This window comes from Fukomys damarensis, unplaced genomic scaffold, assembly GCF_012274545.1.
Source record: "Fukomys damarensis isolate Sample0158 unplaced genomic scaffold, DMR_v1.0_HiC HiC_scaffold_32, whole genome shotgun sequence".
In the NCBI taxonomy this organism is placed as follows: Eukaryota; Metazoa; Chordata; class Mammalia; order Rodentia; family Bathyergidae; genus Fukomys; species Fukomys damarensis.
Genome location: NW_022900944.1, coordinates 9,622,904 through 9,649,935, shown reverse-complemented (window position 1 = coordinate 9,649,935; position 27,032 = coordinate 9,622,904). Strand labels below are relative to the sequence as shown.

The window sequence follows — 27,032 nt, the reverse complement described above, 5'->3', positions numbered from 1 at the left end:
CCTGGGCTGCGCTATAGGTGGGGGACCAGCCAGGGCACCCTCGGTCATTGTCCTCTGCGGCCCCAGGAGTGGAACATAAACACACCCAGGAGGACAACAGCCACCAGGATATCCTCATAGTCCTGGAATGGTGGTGGCTCCCACCCAGTCTATAGGAAGCCAGCATCCTGTAGCCTCTGCCCTGGTGAGTGAGGCCCATGGTGGTTGGTGCCCAGGGTGAGTAGGTGAACTTCTCTGAACCTCGGGAAATTGCGGGGCTCAGCCTGCTCTGTATGCTTCTGGGCAGCCTAGGCCCCGACTGCGAGCAAATATGGGGCTGAGCTGCTTTGTGAGAAGGGCTGAGTGGGCTCACTTGGCCCTCCGCCGACCGCCTGCTGTCTGTGGACATCGCAGACCCCACTCGACAGGCATTTGTCACGCACCCAACTACGTGCCAAGAGCCAACCATGTGAAGACTTGCCCAGCCACAGCCCATAACCCGTGGGAGTTGTTATCCAGCAAATAACCCGGGGCTTCCTGGTGCCAGGGTGGAGATGAAACAGGGCGTACACACCTCATTCACACCTGTGGTTCCCACCCCTGGGCCCCTGCCCAGCCCGCGGTGGTGGGGGGGGTGCTCAGGAAACATCTGAGGACTGAATGAATGCGCCGAGGAGCGAAGGCTTTGCCCACCACTGCACCCCAACAGGTGGCTTTAGGAGGGGAGGCCCAGCCAGCAGTCTCATTGCCTTTCCTCTGCATCTCCGTTGTGTGGCTCTTGTCTCCTATTTTTAAAAACAGTATGGATAATACAAAAACTCAGACAGCAGGGAAGCTCACTCAGGGTGAACAAGGCCACATGTCAGGGGGTTGGCACAGCTGAGAACTCGGAATGAGAGAGGCTGGCCAGGCTGGGCTGCCCACAAAGGGCGCCGAGAGCTGTGGTCATCGTCAGCGGCTCCTGTCACCAACCGAGCACACGAGGGGGGGCTAACAGGGCAGTCTGCACTGCCCCTGTCCCCAGATCCAGGCCCCCAGACCTTCCAAGGTGCACCTGTCACTGCCCTCTGTGTGTTCCCCTGGCCTCCTCCTGGCTGTCCTTGGGCTTCTGTGATGGTCTAAGCCTGGCCATGCAGGTACTTCCTCCACGGTATTCTTCCTCCTCTCCTTTCTGGGAGCCACATGGCCCAAGCGGTCTAGATACCCAGAAAATTCTGATTCTGGGCAACTACAGTGACAGTGATGCCTTTGAGGGGGGGCTGGCGTTAGGGCCTGAGCTACCCACCAGGAGAGCCCCTCAGCACATTCCATCCCAGAGACAGGTGATGGGGGAGAGCGGGGAACTCCAAGGAGGGCAGATTGGAGAGTGCAGCTTTGTGTCTCAGGCCCTGAATGCCCAGGCAGGGGCCAAAATTAGAGCCCAGGTTGGAAGCACTCTGTCCCTGACTGCTGTGTGACCTTGCCTGGCTCCCCTGTGCTCTTGGAGCCTCAGCCTTTTATTCAAAACAACAAGTATATGGGGAGGCTAAATGCAAAGCTCTCTAAAGCAGAACATCCCAAGGATTGAGCCATGTGCTGCTGGGGGCATGCAAGATGGTGTCACAGATGCAGATTGTATAGCATGGAAAGCCAGGGAGAACATTAGAGGCTTTCGATTGTTCAAATGAGAGCAAAAAAAGGTTGGCACTGGGTCTCTACCCCCTGGGGCTCCCTTCCTTTTGTTTGGGCTGTAACTGGCAGGTACTTGTAGGCCTCCAGCTGAGGCTGTTCCCCACCCCACCCCCCGCAGGGGCATCTGGGAGAATGGAAAGTTTTTATGTCAAGGCCATTGTATTTGGGCTCTCATTTACAGCAAGGAGAGATAAAGTTTATTCTTAGATACACTTATCTAGGTAAGAAGAAAAAGAACAAATTCAAGGACACGTGTTAGAGATAATCCAGCTAATATTGTGCTACTGTCCAGACATGAGGGTGGCAAACATCGCATGGACGGTCAAAGCAAAGTGTGTGTGTGTGTGTGTGTGTGTGTGTGTGTGCGCACGCATGCACACACACACACACACACACACTCTGGTCCAGCGCCCAGCTCTGAACCCAAGAGCAGGCACAGGGGCCAAGCAGAAGGAAGTGAATCCCTGGGGCCAGAAAGGCCCTGCTTCCCGGAAGGGCCTCATGTCCTGTGGGGGGCTGGGCAGACAAACATATTGAGCCTGGCTGCCCAGCCAGGGCCACTCGCTTGCTGCTGCCTGAGAGCCATGCTTGCTGCTGCCCTCCTGAGCCTGGCCCTGCTGGACAGTGTCCATGCCTGCTCCACGAGCCCCCCGTCTGCAGTGGGCATTGTGTGCCGTATCACCAAACCTGCCTTCCTGGTGTGTAAGTACAGCATTCATCTCTCTGTTCAGGCCTCTGTCAGTCCAGCAGAGCCTCTTCTAAAGGATACCACCTGGTCAGAAGCCAGCCCTCGGGCAGAGTCGCCATACCTTAGCCCAGACAGAGGGTCATCTGGCCACGAGAGGGGCTGAGCCCGGTTCTCCCATCTCTTCTCTGAGCTCACCCTCAAGGTCAAGTTCTTTGGTAAGAGGGTCCTTGCTGGGCAGCAGACTGCCAAGTGTGGTGTTTTGTGTTTGCCTGGGTCCAGAGTCAATCTGGACTTCAGAGGAGAGCCTGGCGAGGAGTTCAGATTGCAGTCAAAGGTTACGACGTCAGTATGAACTTGGTGTTGCAGACGTCAGCATTAGCCCAGGGTATGGAGATTTTGTCACTGCTGTGTGACCTAGGCCAGCTCTGCAGCACTCTCTGGGGTTCATCCTCTTACCCAGGACAACCAGGGAATAGGGAGGCGAAACGCTACAATCTCTAACATAGAATGGCCTCAAATGAGATCCAGGGCTATAGATTCAGTTGTAGGGGGGGGGGCACAGCATGGTCTGTGTGAGGCAGGGGGAAGTAGGCAGTGGGCTCAGGGGCTACCATTTTGACCAGGATCATGGGGTTTTTGTGTATCAGGATCCAGAGACAGAGTTGTGAGCAGGATCTCCTACTGGGGTCCAGGGTCAGGACAGTGTCCCCTGTGAACTGCACCAGAGGGAGGCCCAGTCTGACCCTGAGCTCTGAGGCCCGTGAGAGCCTCACCCCAGCGGCTGAGCCTGGCCATGGCTCCCTTCTAGTGAACCAGGAGACGGCCAAGGTGATCCAGACAGCCTTCCAGCGGGCCAGCTACCCCGACATCAAGGGTGAGAAGGCCGTGGTGCTGCTTGGCCACATCAAGTATGGTCTGCACAAGTAAGTCAGCCTTGGGGGTGCGGAGGGGCCAAGGGCTGGGAACAGGCAGGGACTTGCCTGGCCCCACACAAGAAGGGCAGCTGGGAGAACTCAGGGCTCCCCATCCGCCTTCCCAACAGCCCCTATAGGAAGCAGGCCTCGAAAGGGCCCCAGGCCACAGCCCCAGGAAGAGGGGTCTTACCTGAGGACACCGAGGCAGGGTATAGGGATCTCCTGGCCCAAGGGTCTCCTGACTCAACTTGGACTGATGTAATAGTCAGGCACCTTTACAGACAATACTTTATTTTATCTTGATCACATTTAACACATCAGGAAACAGGAGCTCAGAGAAGTTAAACTGTATGGAGGTCACTCAGCCAGGCAGGCAGATTGGAGCACAGAGCTGGGCTCCTGGAACTCCACCAGCCTCCCATACCTTAGTTCTCCCTGGAGCCTGGGTTCCCATCGTTATATGTGTCTGAGGACCCACGGTGGGGCAGACACCGTCTGGGGACCTTACTTTTGTCTTAAAACCAACCTCCTCCTTCCCCACCCGGAAAAGGAGCTGAACAGAGGTGAAAGGCTTTCCCAAGATTCCTTGGTCCTCTTACAGCCGGAGCCCATGTGTGTGTCCTAGGGCCACTAGGGGGCGCCACAGTGTTGGAATGCTGCTTTGCCTTCCGTGAGAAAGGCTTCTGCGTTTGGGGGATCGGGAGGCGGGGGGGCGGAGCGCTATGTGTGACCAGAGGTACAGTTTCTCATTCTGTAAAATGAGGATAATAACAGCCTGGACCTATGTCCCAAGAGGTCGGGGATTGCAAAAGTGCCTTGGAGTTGTTAACAGAGATATTGCATCTAATAAGCCACCAATAATTCCTTAGACCAGGCTATCTGAGAATAGATCTCATTCAAATGTAATGATTGTTCAAAACTGATGGGGGGAGTAATGTGTGACAGCCCTTGATTCACACTGATTCCAGTTGAAGCTAGATGAAGGGTACGGTGAGCATTCTTTATACTATTTTCTCTCAAAGGAATAGAAAAGAATAGGAGAAGGGAAAGCAGGAAGACTTGGATTCTTTCTTGGAGGGTGGGGACAGGGACTCATTATATAGTTCAGACTGGCTTTGAACTCACTATGTAACCCAGGATGGCCTCAAGATCTTGGCAATCCTCCTGCCTCAGCCTCCCAAGTGGTGGGATTACATATGTGCACCACCACACCTGGCTTGGAAGATTTGGTTTCAAATTTCCGGTCACAGTACATCACAGTGGTTTATAATACAGGCTTTGGGGTGGAGAAGACCCAGGATCAAATCCCAGTGACTCAGAGGCCTTTGGAAGCCACATGAATTCTCTGAACCAGTTCTGTCCCTGCTCAGTGGGTACAGTAGTAACAATAGTGATGGCTCAGGGTGCAGTGAGGACTAAAGCAGGAACTGTGTGTGGCCCCTCAGGGCTGCTGAGGCTTCCTTCCGAGCCAAGCCACTCAACCCCCATCCCAGGTCACCTCTTTCTATCAAGAACCCTCTGTATTCACTTCCTGTTTGCTACCATAACAAATTCTCATAAGTTTAGTGACTTCAAACAACACACAGTTATTACCTCACAGTTTAAAAGGTTAAAAGCTTGACACGGGAAGTCTCTTCCCTTGCCTTTTCCTCTATAGCCTCTGGAGGTGCTCACAGGCCTTGGCTTGCGTGGCTCCATCTCCAGCCAGCCTGCCCCGGGGTCTTGTGTTCCCAGCTCCCCTCCCTGCCTTCTTCTCCCACTTTGTAGCATTCTTGCATCCACCCAGGGGATCCAGGATCGGCTCCCCACCTGCCTCAAGGTCTTTAAGGAATCGCCCCAGCAAAGTCCCTCTTTTGTGTCAGGCAGTGTGCTCACAGCTCCCGTGGATTTGGGTATGGACGGTATTCTGTCACTCACTCACTGGTTGAGGGTCCTGGATGACACATGTCAGGGGAGGTGACTCCCTATGTGTACTCAGATCCAGGAGGACAAGACAGGGTTTTCCTGGGGCAGGTGACACAAAGACCCTGTCACCCCTCACCCAGGATGCTCTTCCCCGATTCCATTTGTTCTCCCAGCATCCAGATCAGTCACCTGACCATTGCCAGCAGCCAGGTGGAGCTGGCAGAAGCCAAGTCCATTGATATCTCCATCCAAAACGTATCTGTGATCTTCAAGGGGACCCTGAACTATGGCTACATGAGTGCCTGGGGGTAAGCATTGCCTTCAGGTGACCTGCAGCCCCTGGCCCTCTGGGCTGCAGGGCAAAGTGAGGGTCCTAGGTCCTTGGCTCTTTGCAGGTTGAGCATTAATCAATCTGTTGGCTTCGAGATCGACTCTGCCATTGATCTCCAGATCAACACGCAGCTGAGTACGTGTCAGCTCCCTCTGGGGTGGGGAAGGCTGGCCTGAGGCTTGGCCTCTGCAGGGAGGGAAGATATGTAGACAAGGTGTTCTGAGGTGGGAGCCCAGAGTGGGCTATGCCCCTGCCTGGCCTGGGCAGCCCATGAGTCCTCCCTGGTGGCCCGGGATGCCCTGATGTGGTGTTGGGGTCTCTCTACAGTCTGTGACTCTGGCAGAGTGCGGACCGATGCCCTCGACTGCCACCTGTCCTTCCACAAGCTGCTCCTGAATCTCCACGGGGAGCATGAGTAAGTAGTGGGCCCGCGGCCCCTCCAGGGTCACCCCCCTCAGGGCACGCCTGTGGGCAGCCAGGCCTGAGCGGACCAGGGCCTCCAGCGGTCATTCACAGCCCGTCTCCATCAGCGCACACTCAGTGACTGGGAAGACAGTTAAAAGTAGGGTGGGGGATTTAGCTCAGTGTTGCCATGCCTGCCTCACAAGTGCAAGGTCCTGAGTTAGATCCTCAATACTGGGGGAAAAAAGATAACAATAAGTAATAGTTTCTGAGCATGTACACTCTTCTAAGATCTTTGCATGAGCTAATTGATTTAATCCTCATACAACCCGATGCTAGGAGGTGGACTCTGTTATTTTTCCCATATGGGTAAAGCAAGGTGTGCAGAGAGAGGTTAGGAAGGAAGAAAAAACTATCTACTCATAGATACTCAGTTTGCCTCTAGAGGTGGGAGCAGGATTGGAACCGCAGCTCTTCTGATCCCAGGACCTGAGCTCCTACCTCCTGGGGGAGGCTTTTGGTCTGGGGCAGCCCCTCTGTCACAGAGCTGTGAAGAGCCCCACTGCACAGAGGAGGAAACTGAGGCTCAGGGAGACTTCAGTCACAGCACCAGTGGCAAACTTAGGGTGCAGGAGCCCTGTCTCTGCCCCGGAGCAGGCAGCTGCATGTATGAACCTGGGTTTTGCATGCAGATGTGAACAGAACAAGAACCAGACCCTCGAGGGAAAGCTCGAGGGGTGTGGACATGCCCGGGCCCGGGACTTTCTCTGAGGCTTGTTGTTCTCAGCTGTGCAGAGGGACAATTCCTTTCTCCTGAGCTTCTGAGGGTTCTGAAGCTGGCGGGGTCCTGAGTGGGCCGGATGCCCAGGATGGGTTAGAGGCTCAGTCCAGTGCTTGCTCACGTCAGGCCCGGGTGGATCAAGCGGCTGTTCACAAACTTCATCTCCTTCACCCTACAGCTGGTCCTGAAGGGACAGGTGAGCAAGGCCAGCAGACACACCTGTGGTCCAGAGCCCAGAGGGCAGCAGTACCCGGCCTCTTCTCTGGCCTCCCTTCCTGCCTGGTGAGGCACCTTTCCTGTCCTCTCCAGGTCTGCAAAGAGATCAGTGTCATCTCCAACGGCATGGCTGACTTTGTCCAGTCGAGGGCTGGTGAGTTCAGTCTGGCTACTTCTGAGTACCCAGAAAGCTGCCCACATCACTGTGGAGTTTTGGGACAGTCATGCCCCCATTGCCCCTTGTCTGTTTCTGACACTTGATGAATTATAGTCAGGCCATGGCAAGTCACTTCCCTCTGGAAGGTGTGTGACCTGGGACAAGTCACTCAACCTCTCTGAACTCAAGGTTCTTTACAGACAAAAGTGGAGTGATAGCACCTGCCCCACAGGGCAGCTCTGACAAGTGAGTGGGAAAAAAAAAAAAGTATGTCAGAAGCACAAGACAGTGCCTGAGGCATCACCAGCCCTCTTTCATAACTAGAATTATCAGCATCCCAATCCCCCTAGCACCAAACCTAACATCAACTACAATGTAAGCAGCCACAAATGCCAGTGGAAGCTCAGAAGAAGACGGGCGGCATAAGATAGAGAGAGGAATCCCTTCCTCCCAGAGCCTCTCCCACTTTCCCATTGGCCTGGGGCTGAGGGGGCTCTCACGAGGCTGTGCGGCAGAGAAGGGACAGTTCAGGACTCAGCTTTGCCATCTGTCCAATGGGAACATCCCTAGGAGGAGCAGAAGACCAGAGAAGGTCCCGGGAGGAGTGGGCTGTGCTGTCCTGCCCCACAAAACTAACAGAACCTGCTACCTACCAAACACTGTTCTCACCTGACCTGGCATCCTTGTGATGACCCAGGGAAGAAGGCACTGCTTCCCCCATTTTACTTATGAGAAAATGAATTTATGGGGCTGAAAGGACACTCCAGCCCAGAAGTGGAGAGGAATACGAATCCAGGTCCTCTAACCATTCCCAAGCAGCAACTGTACACTGGGACTTCTCTTGCTAGGCTGAGAGCATGTGTTTGGTCTTGATCCCCTGGCACATAGTAGGTGCTCAGCAAACAGGCAATGTGGGCAGTGAAGACGTGGGTAGGAATAATGGGAGGGGAGACCCCAGGCAGCACCAAGGCCACGACAGGCCTCCAGGCTCAAGGCCCAGGCAGAGGAGCAGTGCAGAAAGGGCAGGACAGCTCTGTTTTCTTGGGTAGCATACACTCCGCTCCTCCTCACTGCCCTTGCTTGTCTCTTGGGGTCACCAGGGGACTCGGGGTTTCCCAAGGTTATGACTCTGTTGTAGGCTTGAGGGAAGAGGAAGGAGCAGGGCCCTATACTCCCATGCTGCTCTCCAGCCCTTCACACTGGTCTATACCAGGACCACATGTGTGCTGCTGTCTGCTTTTGTAAATAAAGTTTTATTGGAACACAGCCGTACACACTCCTTGCACTGTATGGCAGCTGCTTTTGTATAGCAGAAGTAGAGCTAAGTCATGGACCAAGAGCCCTCAGAGCCTGTTGTTCTTTCTGTCTGGTCCTTTATAGAAAATTTTTGATGGCCCCAGCCCTGGATTCTAGAACTCAGGACCAACTAAGTAGTTGAGTCTGAGAAAACTGATTATTAGAATTGCTCCCCTTGCTCACCCACTTTTACATTTGCTCACCCACTTTTACACAACTGATGGCATAAATACATGGCCCCAAGGAAGACAGTCATTGGAGGTGAGGAAGCTAGGACTGCTCTGGACCTCTGACTCAGAACCAGTCTTCCACAAGGGCCCTGGCATGGTGGAGCCACCCAGCCAGCCAGAAGCTGAGGAGAACATAATGCAAAGTGCATCCTGCGCTCCAGGACCAGGACCCATCTTACAAAGCAGAGCCCTGGGGCTGCAGGCTGGGCCACCAAGTGTAGAGAGGCTCCACCACAACCCTCCCCTCCCACAGCCAGCATCCTCTCTGATGGGGACATCGGGGTGGACATCTCCCTGACGGGATTGCCCATCATCACAGCCACCTACCTGGAGTCCCATCACAAGGTGGGTTCGGTGGGAAGATGGGGCAGGGCCTCCCTGGGTGCTTCTCGGGCTAGGTCCTTATCTGTGCCCTGGCCACCTGCCCCCAGCTTTGACTCCATGGAAGCCAAGTGTCCCCTTGCCAGACCTCTGCAGAGCATTTCCTGGCCCTTTCTGAGGGTCCAGCCAAGCATCAGCTCCTTCTTCAGCTCCCGTAATCCTCCATAGCAGTCTTTGGGTGAGCCAAAGCTTCTTTGGGGGATCTGATGAAAGCTCTGGATGGCGCTACTTAGAACACAGAGACCCACCAGAAGAGCGCCTTAAAGCCATAGGTATTTGTTTCCCTTGCAAAACAGCCTGCACCTGGAGCCCTGTGTACGGTACAGGGTGGGTTTGGAGGCTCTGTGGTGTCAGGCTCGCAGGCTGTGTATTGTGCAGCTGACCCAACCCTGCTCACATCCCTGGTCTGCCTGGGCTCATGTGGTTGCCCCAAGCTGCAGGGGGCACTGAGGAATTTCTTCCAGGCAGCCATGAGCCAAGAAATGGAGAATCCAAACTCTGAGAGGAGAACAGACTGTAGGGACTGCCACCCATCTCTGTGATGGAGCCTGTGCCCAGAAAAGTGAGGAAAAGGAACATTGCAGGTCTCTCTGGGTGCTCATGAAGCCCCTTCATAAGCCTCAGGCTCCCTAATGTTGGAGGGGAGGGAATTGGGCTGTGATTTGCCTTCTTGACTTTGGCTGCCTGGGACTGAAGGTGCAGGGCCGGTAGCCAGCAGGACCAGGTGGAAACACAGAGGCCCTGGGTCACCGGCCGCTTGGCCTGTCACGTTTGCTGGAATGTCAGCCTGTGAGGGTGGGGACAACATCTTTCTGGTATGCCTCATAGGACCCGTGCTGGGGACCTATCTATCTCAGTGCACGAAGGCCCAGCTGGGAGGAAACTGAGGGCAGCTCTTCCCCAGTTTCCAATCTATCTTCTGAGCTAGAAGCTTTCCAGGGGTCCTTGTCATCTCCTTGAAGCTGGCCCCTGAGCTCATCAGGGGAGGGCAGCCAGTGTCCTGGCTTCCTGCAGGGTTGTTTCATCTACAAAAACGTCTCAGAGGACCTCATACTGCCCGCCTTTTCACCCTCACTGCTGGGGGACTCCCGCATGCTCTACTTCTGGTTCTCTGAGCAAGTTCTGGACTCCCTGGCCAAGGCTGCCTTCCAGGATGGCCGCCTCACACTCAACCTGACGGGGGACAAGTTCAAGGTGAGGGGCGGGCTGCTGGGTGGTGCGTGTATGCACATGGTGTGTGTGCACACGTGTGGGACCATGGAGGAAACTGAGGGTGGTGAGCACAGGAGCCTCTTTACTACAGCCTGACATCTACTGGCCACTGTGTGCTGGCTGAGAGATATAGCTGATCATAGATAGATAGGCAGATGAAGTGTAGATGCAGCTTGGAACACAGTAACTGAAATAAATGCAAGCTGCTGTTAATATTTGTACTGCATTTATCTTTGCTGTACTTAGCCGGTTGGGGTAGGTACTACTGCATCTCCATTTTTCAGAAAACAAAACCACAGCCAAGCTCAGAAAGAGTAGGTAACTTTGCTCAAGATCACACAGCTTAGAAGAGGGGCTCCAGAGCCTGCACTCTTCCTCCTTTGCAGAACCATAAATGCTTAGGTGGTTTCTAGTTCATGGTCACACGGCCTGGCATGGCAGAGCAGGGAGCAGAAGCCAGGCCTCCAGCGAGATCAGAGGTTCCCTGCCTCACACCCTGCCCAGAACACCTCAGATCTTGTCTAGGGGGTTGGGATTGGGTGGGGGCTTGCAGTGCCCTGAAGATGACCTGTTCACCTTCTGTCTGTTTGAGGCAGCACTGCACACCCAGGCCTTGAACATCAGTCAGGAAACCTTCATGGAGGTAACCGCCCTGCTGATCAGGGTTTACCCTGTGCATCCTCATCCTGCTCTTGCAGGAGCCCCACACACAGCCCATCCTAGCAGCAGGGACATCACTGCACCACGGCCCTTCTCCTGCTGAGCTCCCGCTCCCCAAGCATCAGTCCCCTCAGCACTCACAACCACCCTGACACAAGGCACTGATGAGACCCTGTTTCGTGCTCATTCAGGGAACTTAGGAACTGGCAGGGCGGGGCTGTGCCAGCTATGACAGCTCCAAAGACTATGTGATCACCGCAAGGTTCAGCAGGGCCCAGCCATAGGATGTACTGCAGGCAACTCCTGACCCCAGAGCCAACCTCAAGTCGGCTCCTTGGGAATCACAGCCCTGCCTGCTCTGGCTGGAGGCAGTGATGCCCATGATCCTGCTCTTCGGTGCAAGGTTCCACCAAGAGCCCGTGGTCCCTGAGCTCAAAGGGCCTTGCCCTTTCTGGGCAAACCCTGAGCCTCTGGGCAGCTCATTCTCAATCTCTGCACCAACATCTTCGGTCTTTCTCACCACCCTCAAGTCTCCAGCTGCCCTCCTGCATCTTCTCACGACCTCCCTCTCCACAAATTTAGGAACTGACACCACCTGCTGGCCAGAGAGCTGGGCGGTACCCCCAACAGTACCTCCCCTTCCACTTCCTGCTCCCAGCCCTCCCCCTCCCCCACTCCTGTCTCTCCCTGTGGTTTTCCTCCTGGTCCTAGCAGGATGCCTGCTTCCCTTCTGAACTTTCGATCTACCCTTCTCAGCCCTCCCAGCCCCGTGTGTGCCTCTGTCTTCTTCCAGGCGTGCAACTCCAGTGTTATGCCCTTGACCTCTGCGTCCTCACTACTCTAGAGGCGTCCACTTATCTCTGTCTCTGCCTTCACCCCCAGGCCCAGCTACCACTGTCTCTGGTGGAAATCTATCGTGGATCTCCCCACTTCCCGACATCCCTGTTTGTCATGGCAGCCAGAGCAATCTTTTCAAGAAACAAAACTGACGGCTCATTTGCCAGGTTAAAACTCATCAGGGGTATAGGATCAGAGTCTATGGATAGAGGCAAAGTTCTCTGGTGTAGTACCCAGTATCCTGCAGTGTCTGGCCCTTGTCTGTTTCTCAGTCTAGTTGTCTGCACCCGGCACAACTGTTTAGTGTAAGGGTTGATGTCTTTCATCAGCTCTGAAAATTTAAGGGCTATCTCCTCAGCTATTACCTCTCTTCTGTTTCCTCTCTTCTTACCTCTTTGGATTTCTAGGACCTCCTCATGCCATCTCCTATGTCTACAGTTAGTTGTTCTATTTTTCATGTCTTCATATCACTATGCAAAATTCTAGCTATTTTCTGCAAATACAGCGGACCCTTGGCTTATGAACTTAATTGGTTCCCAAGGGCTGGTTGTAACTCAGATTGCTCATAAGTCAATTCAGCTGATATCTGAATGTTTCCCTGGGTACACGCTATGGATAACAAGAGGCAGATGAATCTTCCACTAACCTAACTAACCCAAGTGGTTTGTATGTCAGGCCAGTTGTAACTTGAGGGTCCATTGTATCTCTTTCAGTTTGTCGATTCTTTTTATATCTTATATCTTATCTGCTCACTCATCCCCTGAATTTTTCATTTGACTACCAATAACATCTATTTCAAAGTTCATTTAGTTCCTTGTCAAATCTAGCTCTTCTCTCCCCACCCCGATACTGTCATTGTATTAGGGCTCTACTTCTTTAATCATTATTTTAAAAAATAGTTACTTTGTAGTTTCTCCCAAATTATTCCATCATGGCTAGTTCTCAGGGGTACTTAGCTCTTATTTGTTGTAGTTCTAGTTAGCTCTCATGGTGGATGACTCCCTTCTATTGCTTGTCATTTTCGTCTATTTGCAAGCTAGTCTTTAGTGGAATTTGGCTTTTCTGTGGACAGACTGCTGTCTGGATTACCTAAATTTACTAAGAGGACAGTTCTGCATTTATTTCTGCTAGGAATGCAAAAGTTGCATCATTCACTAATCTAGATGCATCCTCATTTAGGTTTTTCATGTACACCCTTCATCCCTTTTCCTGAGGGGGAAATGTCTTATTTCCACTTCTGATAGTCACTACATTTAATGTGCAAGCATCAAACCCAGGGCAGCGTGGTCTGAAGCCACATCCTTCTCATCTCTCAGGGCTGTCTTGCTTACAGCTGTGGCTTTCAATTTGCTTTTCATGTCGAGAACCTGGGATTGTCCCTTTCTTTCTTTTGACCTCAGCTACATATTATTAAAACCTCTTGTTGGAATGCACCCATTGGTCCCACGGTTTGTGAGGAGAGCTCCCTGGAGCCCCGCCCCACAGGCTGCAGACCTGATGCTCTGCCCAGCTGACCTCGGACCATACTCATGGCCCTGCCCACTGCCTGCCTGTCCTTGCACTGGCCCTGCTCCTTTCACTTCACCCTTGCCAGGCTTTTCTTTCTGCTTGGAGGGTTTTCCTCACCCTTTCCCATCAATTCCTCCTCATCCTCAGGAAAGAACTCTCCTTCTACCCTTTGTGGGTTCTACACCAAAGCTGGGTCTATTTCTCCTTTTAAATACTCCTCAGTTGCAATTTTGCCTTTAGTTCTGGAATTCTCTGATAATGAGCTTTGCAGGTAGAGAAACATCTGTTTGGCCCTCTGCTGTGTCCCTTGCCTGGCCCAAGGCTTCAGCCTTGTGAGGTCCCTACGGACATTGTTATAAGGCACAGTCACATCTGTTGGAGGGTTCCCATGTAGCAGGGCCTGTTCTTAGCTCTGCACATGGATTATCCTGTTCAACCTCTCAGCAATCCTATGAGCTAGGTATGATTCTGTCCCATTTTACAGAGAAAGAAGGTGAGGCACAGAAGGCTAAGTAAAGTCAGACAGAGCAGAGGTAGCTCCAATACAACACAGACAAGAAAACTGAGGTCCAGAGAGAGTGAGAGTCCCAATTTTCCAAGTCACTGGCAAATTAGAGACACAGTACAGCCTAGGGCTCAGGGCCTCCAATCCCAGCCTGGCCCCAGCCGCTACCCCAAGCTGCTTCCCCTTTCCTCAGCCCTCCCATCTCTGAGGGCAGTGGCTGCAGCTGTGCTGATGGGCCTATATCCTGGCCCCGGGACCCCTGTCTTCTACAGCTTTTCAGCAGCTTCCCTCTCAGCCAGGCCCAAGTAACCGTCCATTGCCTCACGAGGCCCAGGATCTCCTGTCAAAATAAGGGCGTCGTGGTCAGTTCTTCTGTGATGGTGAAATTCCTCTTCCCACACCCAGATGGGCGGCATTCAGTGGCTCACAGTTTTGAAGAGGTGAGGTGGATACGGGGGAGGCTGGGAGCAGGGGACTCAGCTGCAGATAGGCCCACTGAAACGGATTTGGAGGCCTCTGACACCTCCAGATTCTTCTTACCCTCTCTGCTGTGACTGGCTGTTTTATACATGGTTCGTGGTACACAGAAAGTGTTGATGGGCTTAGTAATGTTTTCTTTCTTCAGCTGAGTGGTGGGACACAAGTGTTTGTCACACAAGTCCAAAACCCTCCATCCATAGATATTAGGGTCACATAGCTTTCCAAATTCAGATGCTGTGGATTTTAGAACATTAGGATATTGTATGTACATGCGGGACATGTTGATGATCACCCCGGATAGGACAGGGTGACCCTACGACCAAGCACACTGACATTCTCCACATACAAATATTCACACAAAGCAAGAATAATGTACTACACAAAGCCTGTCATTCAAATAGCCAGGTTTTGTCAACAGACTAAAAAACCAATGAACAACGACAAAGAACAAAAGAAACAAATAGTTTGTTTGATTTTGTAGCTGTAAATAAAGAATTAAGGATCAATGTGATTCCTAATGCCCTTCTGTATATTTATCTTCAATATTTCTTAATACATCAAAAACTAAAGACCAAAATAATGCAGGCACATTGTGGTAAACTCCAGATCCTGATAATCCCCTTGCCCAGAGCTCCCCACTGGGGAAAATGGGGTGCATTTCCTTTGGTGATTATTATTTTTATAAACTTTTAATTTTAGAATAATTTCAGACCTGAATAATAGCTACAGAAATAGGACAGAGGTTTCCACATGCATCTCCCCTGATTGACCCCATAATTACCATCTCCCAGAACCACACTCTGTGGGTCCTAAGAGAGTCACACTGGTAAACCACAGGCACCCAAACTCCAGGCTTGGTGAAGTCTCACAAGTTTTTTCACTGATCTCCTTTGTCTGCACCAAAATTTGGTCCAGAAGAGCACATGTATTTAGCCTTTTGAAAAACTTAAAAAGTTTGCCCTATTTTATTTACTTACTGCTTATTATTTAAGGATCTAAAAAGTTCAAAGTACTTGTGAAAGAAAAACTTCGGTGACACTTGTTAAATCTTAGCCAGGCTTTGTTTATTTGGGACCATGGCCCTAAAGATGGGGCTGCTACAATGGGGCTTGCAGTGGGAAGTGGGGGTGGGGAGGTGGAAGCCACCAGGCTCAACTCTGAGTGCAGGGTGAGTGAGTGGGATCCGTCCACAGTCAAAGAGCAGAGGAAGACAGGGTGTTAGTGGATGGAAAAATACTAAGAGGAAACCTGGCAGGGGTGAAGATGCTAGATAAAACAACCCAACAAGATTCTAGCTGAAGATGGGCCAGGATAACCACACATCACCTGAGGTATGGTGGAAAATGAGGAAACTGATCACATATGAGGTGACTGGACATTGGGGATGGGGATTCTTGCTAAACCGAGGTAGCAGGGTTCTTACTGAAACTGGATTTTATAGGGAAATGCATGATGGTCCTAGCCAGGTTCTGGCATCAGACTGAAGTCAAGCAAAGAATGTTTGTCAGACTGCAACAAACAACTATCAAAGCCTCTCCTCCCCAATGTCCTGTTTCATGTCTCCCTGACTTCTCCAGTGTCTGGGCTCCTGAAGACTTTCCTTCTTGCTCATGAACTTGGATGTATACAACAGTCAGTGGTCTTTAGGAACTTGTGTGCCCCAGGACAGTTTGTTGAGGAGTTTTGGCCACATCTCCCAGAGCAGGAAGATAGCCTGGGCCAGGTGTCTGGGCTGACTTTAGATGTAAACAGGGCCAGGGATGGGGCAATCCCAGTGTGGTTGTTTGGGGCTGATGCAGTTGCAGATTAGGCTGTGTTGACACCACTTCTGTGAGGATGTCAGGCCAAAAAGAAGAAGTGGAAGCCACAGCAGGGGTGGGAGATGACAGGTCGGGGCTGTGCAGGATGGCCGCACTGCAGATATTAAAATGAGCCCTGGACAGAGTACACACCTCTCCACTTGAACAGAGGGAGCGCCAGAACCAGCAGGACACGATGTGACATTCAAGGTCATATGTTACATTAATACCGAAGTCTGTGGTTTCTGCACCCCCAGTAGATACACTTAGTTGTTGATTTTCAGCAAAATCTGTTCAGTTCTTATTTTGGGCCCAGGCCATACAATTCCTGATCGCATAGTCAGGATAAATAGTAACTAGCTAGCCAAACAAAGACTATGTTCCTCTATTTGTACCCAGGGCTAAGAAATAAAAATACGTGTAGGCTGGGGATTTAGCTCAGTGGTGCCGCTGCCTGCCTCACAAACACAAGGTCCTGAGTTCAATTCCCAGTACCAAAAAGTAAAAATAAAAAATATGTGGTCAAGGCAAGTGCATCTGAAATTGAACTCAGTGTGCAGAGGATATTTGAAGGCTAGCTGGTGTCATGGGGGTCAACGTCACCCAGGCAAGCTGTCAAAGCACAAATTCCTGGGTAGCCACAGAGTCTTGTTTGTAGGTCTGGGGTAGGACCATTGCATCTGCATTTCCAACAACCTCCTCTTGGCTGATGCTGTAGCCGCTGGTTTAAGGCCACACCCAGAGAAGCAGCAATCTAGTGTATTTGGTCTCTGGAATGTGGAAATGCAGATAAATCCAGTTGCCAGTACAGGAAGCTTCTCCTTGCTTGTGTGGTGGCTTCCTTTTGGAGGCAGGGGACGTGAGCCATGCCCACAATCTGGCTCCATTGAGACTGGCAACATGGGTAGGTCAAAAACCTGGAGAGGAAGTGTTCACATGATTTCTCAAGCCCTAAGCCCAAATTTACTGGTGCTGGGGAATTTCCTTATTTTCCTTCTGTGTGTGTGTGTGTGTGTGTGTGTGTGTGTGTGTGTGCGTGCGTGTGTGCGCGTGCGAGCACATGAACATATATATTTGTATTTCGATACTGGGATGGAACTTGGGGCCTCTAACATGTTAGGCAAGTGTTTTGCAACTGAGTCACACCCCCCACTTTCTCCCAGTTTTCGGAAGACAAATAGCTCAGCCAGATCCCAAGATTCCCTGGGATCCACTCCTCCTCACACCTCTCTGAATGTTCAGTGCATTTGAGAGCCCTGGGCAGGGAGGGTTGCCCTCAGCTCCAGGAGACCCCTGGCTCACAGTGATTCTGGTTTCTCTCCCCAGGATATCATCACTACCATCCAGGCCTCCTATTCCCAGAAAAAGCTCTTCTTAAGCCTCCTGGATTTCCAGTATGTGCTGTACAGAGGGGTGGGAGGTCAGCTATGCAAACCTCTCCTGGGGCCCTGGAGTCAGGCACAGGGCTTGGTTGTGGTGGGGAGATGTGGCACCTTCCTTCCAGGACTTGTTGTCTGGCTACAGGAAGAGAAGACCCTGTCCTTGAGGCTAAAGTAGGAGGAAGTGGGCCAAGGCCTTGTAGCTGGAATGACCAAACTCCAGAGGCTTCAAAATGCTTCTCCTTTCAAGGTGTTAACCATTTATGCCAAAGGTTGCAAATTTAAATTTTTGCATGAAATTCATAACTATTACCTAGAAAAACTCAAAGAACAGGAATTTGAAGAGAAAAAAATTGTATTATGTTTCACTGTTATTTCCCCCCACTGGGAACATGAAACATAAAAGGATTCATCAGAAACACTGAGAACCAGTCCCAGATATCCTTAAGAAAGGGCCAAATTCTCACCTCTCTTCTCTTTCAGGATTACACCAAAGACTGCTTCCAATGAGTCTGAGGTAGGTAGTCTTGGGAGAAATAAGACCTGTTGGGCTTCATGCCTTAAGAAAGGAGAAGGCCTTAAAGGAAATCAGGCAATGGGACCAAAAGAAATTAAATCAGATGGTCCTTCCATGTCTCTTGTGACTCTTCTCCCCACTATGTCTGTCAGGAGAGCCCTTGTGTCACAGAAATGGGGTCATAGTGGTATGACTGGGGGAGCAGAAGAGTACTGGCCGCCTTTCCTCTCCCTGGATCTCTGTGAATGGCATAAGAACCCTAGCCCTCCCTAGGGTCTGGAGGGATCATTCAGGAGAGCCACTGTCTGGGGGACAGGAGGAGAGGGATAGGTCATGATTACTTTTTCATGGCAAGGGGGTGAATGTTCACCCAGGCTGTGTGGCTGTCTGCCCTGAGGGTCACCGTGGGCCTCTGATTGGCAGAGCAGCAGCAAGGCTGTCCGGAGCTTCCTGAAGTTGATGATCACCTCTGTGGGTATTCCTGAGGTCATGTCTCGTAAGTGTGGGCTTGGGCAGTGGGTAGGAATGGAGCTGACTTCACCTTCTCCCCCTTTCGAGTTGCCCAGTGTAGAGGCTCCTCGCAGGCAGGTCCCCAAGTGCCTCTGACCCCTCAGCCACCAATACCAATGGGTCCTGGGTCCCTTCCCTCAAGGCCCAGCTCTTTGCTGGTGCAATGAACACCAATGCACAGCCCTCTGATGCTGGTTTACCTTGACAGTATCACCTCTGCCACTCCACTGTAGCCCCAACCCACTTTAAGGGCTCAGGTCTCCTAATGACCACCAGCTGGAAGATTGAGACCTGCTTGTAGCCCAGCCCTGAGCCTCAGGTTTTTTTCCCTATAGAATGAGAGGGTCCAACCTAACGATCCTCAAATTCCCTTTGACCCCTGATACTGTTGGATATTTGTCCATATGCAGCCATTCTAATGGTGGAACTTCACACCCCATGGCTAGGGTGTGCCAGAGGCATTTTGGGCAGAGTCCTCCTGAAAGCCTTTTTTCCCTTCCCTACTGGGTATATTGAGCTGGTCAGGCATGCGTTTTGAGTATGTTCATGTTCGTGTGGCTTTGGCATTTCTATAGAAGCAGGAATCATCCTGGGTGAGTGTTTTGGGCTCTCCCAGCTTCAGTTTTCCCATCTGTAGCATGGCATTAAGACTGCAGAGGTGATTAAACCGGTGTTTGGGGAGACTGCTCTGTGTGGTTGCAAAGAGCATTGGGAGAAGCGCCGTCGGGGAGGAGTGACCACCAGGGTCTGGGGAGAGACAGCTGTTCCCCGAGCATCCTTCCAAGCAGGAAGCTTACTGTGAACCATGTGGCAAAGAACCTTGGTCCCACCATCTCCCACTGCCCAGGGTGTCATAGCACTGGACTGGCCCTGCTCCCTGAGAAGAGCTGACAAACTGCTTCCCCTGCCCTAGGGCTCCAGGTTGCACTCACAATTCTCATGAACAGCAAAGGCCTACACTTCTTTGACATCATCAACCCTGAGATCATCCCTCAGGATGTGAGTACAAAGTTGCCATCAGCCTGGACTCCTGGGCGAGAGCCTTAGGCAGCATTCTCTCATGAATGGTGGCTGTTGGAGACACATGCGGGGGGCTTCCCCAGCTGTCTCCTGGTGCCCTGGGAGCCAGCCCAGCCTGCTCCTCTCACCCCCACCCCTCGCAGGGCTCTCTGCTGCTGCAGATGGACTTTGGCTTCCCGGAACATCTGCTGGTGGACTTCCTCCAGAGCTTGAACTAGGAGCCCCAGAGGCTGAGATGGAGCTCAGACTGGAAGGCTCACGAGAACTCTGGCATCTCCCTCCATCACAGTGGAGTCAGGGTGCCATAGGGAGTGGAAACTGCCTCCCAATTTCTCCCTGACCTAAAGGGCACTGACATTAAAATGCTGTATCCAGGTTCTAGGAGGTAGAGTACTTCTGTAAATGGGGGGAAATGGGACAGGGCAGGGAAAGGACAGGTCTTGCCCATTCTGCCCTCCTGCTGGGTGAGTATGGCAAGTCCAGCCCTGGCTGTCCACCCCTTTTCAGCCCTTCCATAGCTGCTGTCAACCTCTGCAGGCTCCTCAGAGCCTGGAGGAAAAGTCTAAACTGCTCACCTCGGGATTCAAGGCTCTGCCTGGCTGGCCCCTGAGTACCTTCCAAACTATCTCTAATTCACACTCTCAGCCAGACTCCTGTCCTTCTTACACCAGAGCCACCTGCAATGAGCCCATTCTCTGGCAGGTGGCCCCTCCTCAAAGCCCTCCAGCGCCCCTCACCCTTCCAGGCTAGATCAAGATGAGCGTCTCTGGGATTCTGTGCCAATCACCTACACATCCTCTACTAGCAGCTCCCCCCCCTGCCCCCGCTCAGGATTGAGGATTGAACCCAGGCTCTTCTTGAATAGGGTCTCATTAAGTGCCCAGGCTGGGCTTGAACTTGCAATCCTCCTGCCTCAGCCTCCCAGAATGCTAGGATTACAGGCATGTGCCACCACACCCAGCGGCAACTCTTTAAGTTCACCAAGCAGCTACACATGTGCACCATCCTTAACCCAGCAGGCCTGAGGCTCTGTGAGACACCATGTGGCTGAGACGAAGATGATGTGTCCATCAGGGTTTTCTGGAACAAACAACAGAATCCAGCCATAGGGCAAACTGAAAGAGGGAAGGTTTGTTGGGACCTGGAGCATCTCACAAGCGTGGCAGGCAGAAGGCTGCAGCCAGGCTTGGATCCCAGGGCAAAACCCACACATAGCAGTATCATCAGGGGGCACCTAGGGGACCCTGCATCCCACCTGGTTTCCTCCCTGATGCACCCATCACTTCCCCCAGTACCCAAAGTCTTGATTGGCTGGGTAGGGTGGGGGAGCTCACTTCCTGGCTCAGGAGGGAAGTCATCTTGAGCAATGGCATCTTCCACAGTCTGGCTGGGAACACATAGACACACCCTCTTACCCCCTTCCAGTGGCCAGTGGAGGAGGGGACCCTTGGCCACATCCCAAAGACTGGGCAGGAGTTTACTCGTGACCACGTGACAAAGGACGCTAGAGACAGAGGGGACAGCAGTGTGGGTCCAGGAACACGACCCATTTGCTTAGGCCCCTACTCAGCAATGCACTTCGCTCATCAGTCAGACACCTCAGATAATTTTACATTCTCTCCAGGGTCCCAGATGCAGGTGGTCAGCAGGGAGCGTCTCTCAGACCCTGCCTCTGCCCTGCCCCACAGCACTGAGTCCTTTCTACCCTCTGCCCTGCCATTATTAAAGATTTCCTCCTCTGACTAGCTTTTTTAAAAATTATTTTTATTGGTACATTTAAGGTATACAATGTAATGATGTTCATCATTGGAAATGTGCACCTTTACATAATTTCCATCTTGGTTCTTATTTTTCCCCATCCCCCCGCCCTCCCTTCAACCCCTCTGCCCCTCCCTATCTACAAAGACTTTGTTTCCATTTTTTCTTCTTCTCATATTAATTCCATTCCCTTCTTTCTTTTCCCCTACCCCTCCCACTTCCCCTTTGCACCTTTTCTTCCTATTTCACATTATCTATTACACCTTTTAGTCCTTATTTACACTTTCAGTTTCTCACACTAGAGAAACTATTCAGTATTAACATATATATGTCCTATTTATTTCACTTAAGATTATAACCTCAATATGCATCCATTTAGCTATAAATGTGTCTAGTTTCTCATTCTTTATGGCTGAATAGTACTTCATTTTATTAAAAAAATTTTTTTTCTTTATCCAGTCTCCCATTGATGGGCAGTTGGATTGCTTCCAAGTTTTAGCTATTACAAACTGTGCTGCTATGAACATGGGTGCACATGTATCGCTGTGGTATGATTCTTTTAATTCTTTGGGGAAGATACCCAGCAGGGAAATAGCTGGGTCACATGGGACCTCCAATCCTAGTTGTTTGAGTTATCTCCATACTGATTTCCACAGTGGCTGTACCAGTCTACAATCTCACCAACAGTGGAGCAGTGTCCTCTTTCCCCACGGCCCCACCAGCATTTGTTGTCGGCTGATTTATTGATAGCGGCCATTCTTTCTGGGGTGAGGTGGAATCTCAGTGTTGTTTTCATTTGCATCTCTTGAATGACCAGCGATGTTGAACATTTTTTCATAAGTTTATTTGCTATTTCTATTTCTTCGTCTGAGAAATGTCTGTTCATTTCAGATGCCCATTTTTGGATTGGGTCTTTAAATTTGGGAGGTCTGATTTTTTTTAAGTTCTTGATATATTCTAGATAGTAGACCTTTGAGGAAGAACTGGTGAAAAATTTTTCCCACATTGTGGGCTGTCTCTTCACACTGTTAGTCATTTCTCTTGCTATGCAGAAGGTTTTTAATAAGAAGACATCCCACTTGTTGATTGTTTGCGCTAGTTCATGGGCAATTGAGGTTTTGTTCATAAATCTTTTCCTACACCAATGGCTTCAAGAGTTCTACCTAACCTCTCTTCAGGCCAGTTTAGTGTTTCTGTTTTAACATTTATACTTTTAATCCATTTTAATTTTATTTTTGTGCATGGTGAGAGATATAGGTCTATAAAGACAAGGTAGGGTGTATTACAATCCCCAAGTTGAAACTATGATGCAAAGCTACTGTGATACAAACAGCATGGTACTGACAAAGAAACAGACCTGTGGACCAGTGGAACAGATTAGAAGGTATAGAAACAACTCCAGATATACTCAACCACCTCATCTTTGACAAAGAAGCTAAATACTCTCACTGGAAGAAGATAGCCTCTTTAATAAATAGTGCTAGAAAAACTGGATTTCAACTTGCCAAAGATTAAAAATCTGACCAGCTTCTTGCAGGAGCCAGAAGCAAGGATATGACTCATTGTCTGCCCCAGGGGGTTTTAGCACTGGTCAGAAAGTGAGGCTGGGGTAGAGGAGGGCAGGGAAAGTGAGGGATTCACAGAGTTCTGGTTTCTAGTAAGAGAAGAGGAAGATGCAGCCTCAGGAAGGCAAATCAATGTGGCTTTAATGCGGGAGAGAAGCGTCCCATGAGCACATTCCCAGCCCACTTTTTTACGCTCCAGCCTTCCTTCCCTCCCCAGCCCAGGCTACAGCACCAAAGGGACTCTTCGTACCATCTCAGTTGTGGGAGTACCAGGCTCTGTTTTCTCCAGGTGTATGGAGAAAATCCCTCTCACCACTCTAGCCAGGTTGGGCGAAGAAAAGTATGGTGCTATGAGCTGAATAGGTTTGCACCCCCCACCAAAAAAACTTACGTTGAAGTTTGACTGCCACTGTGGTGGTGTCTTTGAGAGACGATTAGGTCATTAAGAGGTATTAATGACTTTATCCAGGGACTGGGTTAATTTTCACCAAAGTGAGTTCCAACCTCTTGAGACTGGGTTATTACTGTGAGAGCAGGTTGTTATAAAACAAGGCTGCCCCATGTGTTTCGTTCCTTTCATGAGCTTACCTTTTGGCTTGTAAACTTTCCTTTATAAATTTCCCAGTCTCAGGTATCCTATTATAGCAGCAGGGAACAGACTAAGACACATAAGATGCTGGCATGTGCAAAATCCCTGGGGTAGAAGAAGTCATGACAGATTCAAGAAATCAAGGATGTTGGCATAGCAAAGAGGCAAGAAAGGAAAAGTGGAGAGGTGAGGCCAGCCCAGGAGGCAGGGTCCACACCAGTAAGGTGGCAAAGGGAGTCTGGCCTTTATTGAAAGAGCTGGGAGGAAAGGGCTAAGGTAGCACTTGGTAGTGGGATAGTCCTTCAGGTTTAAAAGATTGGAGGGGCGGGCATCACCCTCTGAGCTAGGTTCCTTCCAATGCCTCCATGCCCACTGCAAGGGCCTCTTAGGCCTGTTTTTCTTCTTCCCTCAGAGCCCAGAGCAAGGGTCTGACTCAGGAGGCCAACCAGGAGGACTGCGGGTGTGGGCAGGTGACTCATAAAGGGTTCCTGGCAGAAAGAGATCACCAATCCCCAGTCCAGTGTGGGAACCCCAGGCCTCCAAATTTTAAGGTGGTGACATTGTTAGAAGCCACATTCCATCCAAGATCACTCTCTTGAGGAGCTGTGGAGGCCCAAGACCTCCCTTGATGTCATAAGAACAACAGCAGGAGAACTTGGCAACCCTAGCAACTCCTTCCCTGAACAGAAACTTTCACCATCATTAGAGGCACACAGAAAGGCCACTGAGAGTGTCACCCTTGCAAGCCCCTTAATACCCTGGGGATCATCCCTGCTCCAGAAGGAAAGGGTGGTGTCTCCCCCAGCTCCCTTCACTGTCCCAGGTATGAGCTGGGTTGGCACTTATATGTCACTGTACCAGGCCAGGAGAGCAAGAAACAGAAGGTGCTGGGGAGTCCCATCAGGCAGAGATTGCCAGAGCAGGACCAACCTGCAAGACCCCCGTCTCACATCCTGTTCCTGCCATGCAAGCCCAGAAGCTCTGGGCTAGGCCCCCTTCAAAAGACCAGGAAGTCCTCCTGGCCCAGGTGAGGTGCTGGCCTGACCCAGTTAGAGTCTGTTCCCAGGAGAAGCCTGTACTGCTGTTTCTCCCAAGGAACAAACAGGGGCTTTCCAAGGATGGGCCCTATGTCGCACATCCTGCCACCTGGGCTTCTGGGCCTGGCAGGACAAGTGACTGGGGTTGGGACCAGGCTCAGGTAAAGAGGAAGCACTTGGAGGCACTGTCCCTGGGAGCCACAGTGCCACCAAGTAAGCCTGGGATGCTTCCCAATGAGTCATTAACCTGAGCGTTTTGTGCTGGCCACTGTCACCTGGTTTGTTTTTAAACAGGTTAGTAGTGTTTTTTTAAAAACATGCTAGTAGTTTTTAAGAAAGACCAGGTATGTTCTAGCTGGCCATGGGCCTTTCAGATTGGACATATGAATCCCTCTTCCTCCCTCGGGGTACCTGATCTGCCTGCCTTGCTTTCCCTAAGGAATTTAATAAACTGCACTCTGTGCAATCCTAAATCTTCCACCTCTTCCTGCGGTCTCATGGCTCCTGGGGTCAGTTCTCATGCACAGGGACCAAACTTTGTGAAACAGATGGCCATTTAATTTACACCACAGATACATGTGTGCCTTCAGCCAAAGGAACAAAGAGCTAAGGTGGATTCTCAGGTCACAAACCCGGCTGAGCACTGGAGAGTTTGGGAAAGTCGCTCTTCCAGAACACTTCTCGACACACCTGGTATCACTAGGGTACAGTGGGCACTGGGATCAAGACCCAGTGCTGCAGCTCCTGACTGCTTTGTGACCTTCAGCAACTCACTTGATTTATCCGAACCTCATTTCCTCATCCAGCTAATAGTAGAGTAACCTTTGTCCTGCCCACCTCATGGGGATGCCCAGTATTCAAGGCATCTAAAATTGGTCTGCATTTGTCCCTCTGGTTTGTAGTTATTTGGCTGTGTCTTGTGGGACCCTAACCGCTATGTAACCCCTAGTTAGCCAGCATATAGCAGCACACATTTCTTTCTACCCAGCTCCAAGATAAGATTAAAACAGAGTGTGTGGAAGCCTGGTACAGGTAAACAAGGTAGTGACTCAAGGCCTCCTTAGAACAGAACAGCCTGAGTCTGGAGATGAAAGACCAGGTGCACCCTATAGCTGACTTCTTTAGAAAGATGGCAGAAAACGGACCCCCTGACCCCTGGCCCACTTGCTGTGCTTGCAATCCTCTTCCCTTGCCTTTAAAAAACTGTGCTAACCCCTGTGCTGGGCCTCTCTGAGCTGCTCAGTTCTGAGATTGTCCTCTGGCCAGACTAATAAAGGTCTATTTACCAACAAGCCTGGTGTGTTCCTTCCTGGGTGACTCTCGCTGCTCATTGAGCTCCCAGAGCATCGCTGAGCTATAGGTCCCAGTATCTTGGAGGCCCTTTGGGCTGTTCAAGGCTCCCAGAAGCAAGGCCTTGGGTCTTGCATCTGGAGCCATCGTTGGGCTATAGGACTCAGCGTCATGAAGGCCCTTTCGGCTGTTCACGCTCCTCGGAGTGGAAGTGAGACTTTAGGTCTTTACAGTCTCTTGGCCCACCCTGCCTGTGCAGGAAGCAGGCCAGCTTTGTTGGGACTTTTCCTGGGCCAATCAGACCCTAGGATCTCAGGGAACATGAGCTGAATCCTGACATTGCAACATTACCAGCCCTCCCATTCGTATGGCTGACAGCTACGTTCTCATCCATTGTATTCCTTGTCCCACAGTGGCCAGGGTCAGAAGGGAATACCCCACCCTACAGATGGGGAAATGGAGGCCAAAAAGCATTTACCTGTGGCTTCACAGCTGGGAACAGTGGGACTGGAGTTGTTACAAGTAATCGGTTGCAAAATCTGTGCCCACCCCAGTCCTAGCTGCCAGGCAATTTCTACATAGCTAGGTGGGTCCTGGGAGCAAGGAGGTCTGAGCTTCACAGGAATGTAGGACCTGCAAAAGGGTACAAAAATGTAAGGGTGGTTTGTGGGCTGTAGGCACAGACTGCATGAACTTCAATTCTAGGTCACCACATTCTCATGACTACTCTGGGTCTTAGACGGCACAACTGAGGCTCAGGACCTTCGAGCCACTTGGCCAGAGGGAAGACAAAGGAGGGACATCTGATGCTGTGGTGGTGCCCCAGAGGTAGATGTCACCCAGAGGCTGGAGACAGCCTTCCTAGCAGACAAAGCTGTTGGTTCCCTGCAGGAGGAGGGAACACTGTCCCTGGCCAAGCACAAAAGGCAGGGAGGTTGTGGGCAAGTGCCACCCGGTAGTTGGGCTGTCCCAGATCCTATACTTCCTTCCTGCCCTCTCCCGTGCCCTCCCTCCATATCCCTCTCCCTGCCCTCTTCTTTCCTCCTCTTCCTCTCCACTCTGGGCCTCTGCGGAGGGATGGAAATACGCTGGCATCTGCTTTAGGGTTTCTCTGAGGATTAGATGAGAAGTAGGTGTGGACGGTGTTTATCCCGGGTCAGCAGGACCAGGGCTCAGCTGCGACTAATTACTGCTATTCTCTCCTCCCTGCCTCCTATCCTGGAGCCACGCTGGGCGGGACCCCAGTTCCCCTCCTGTGCGGCGTCTCCTCCCTTCCCTCCAGTCTTTCGGAGACTGAAGAGGCTCTAAAGAGGCGCGGATGGGGTCTGAGCGGCCTGGGCTTCCGGCCACTCGGCCCCCTGCCGTGCAGGTGCGCCGTCTACTCAGTTTCTGTCCACAGAGGGGGTCCCCGCTA

At 51.4% G+C, this 27,032-nt stretch overlaps 1 protein-coding gene across 7 annotated transcripts; it reads left to right on the top strand.

The window, feature by feature from the left end:
- Window positions 1–2,066: 2,066 nt before the first annotated feature.
- On the top strand, window positions 2,067–19,617 carry Cetp (cholesteryl ester transfer protein). 7 transcript variants are annotated; one of them, XM_010638921.2, is made up of 15 exons: window positions 2,067–2,352; window positions 3,147–3,261; window positions 5,331–5,465; window positions 5,553–5,623; window positions 5,816–5,903; window positions 6,798–6,867; window positions 6,981–7,041; window positions 8,824–8,915; window positions 9,966–10,145; window positions 13,947–14,114; window positions 17,280–17,347; window positions 17,816–17,849; window positions 18,273–18,345; window positions 19,273–19,358; window positions 19,523–19,617. In XM_010638921.2, exons 1-15 carry the CDS (start codon window positions 2,235–2,237, stop codon window positions 19,595–19,597), a joined length of 1,434 nt encoding a protein of 477 aa, XP_010637223.1. In that variant the 5' UTR covers window positions 2,067–2,234; the 3' UTR covers window positions 19,598–19,617. The 7 variants fall into 7 exon arrangements, with proteins under 7 accessions (XP_010637223.1, XP_033613780.1, XP_033613778.1 ...); XM_033757889.1 differs by lacking the exon at window positions 19,523–19,617 and having other exon boundaries at window positions 18,247–18,345; window positions 19,273–19,351; XM_033757887.1 differs by lacking the exon at window positions 19,523–19,617 and having other exon boundaries at window positions 18,205–18,345; window positions 19,273–19,351.
- Window positions 19,618–27,032: the final 7,415 nt, after the last annotated feature.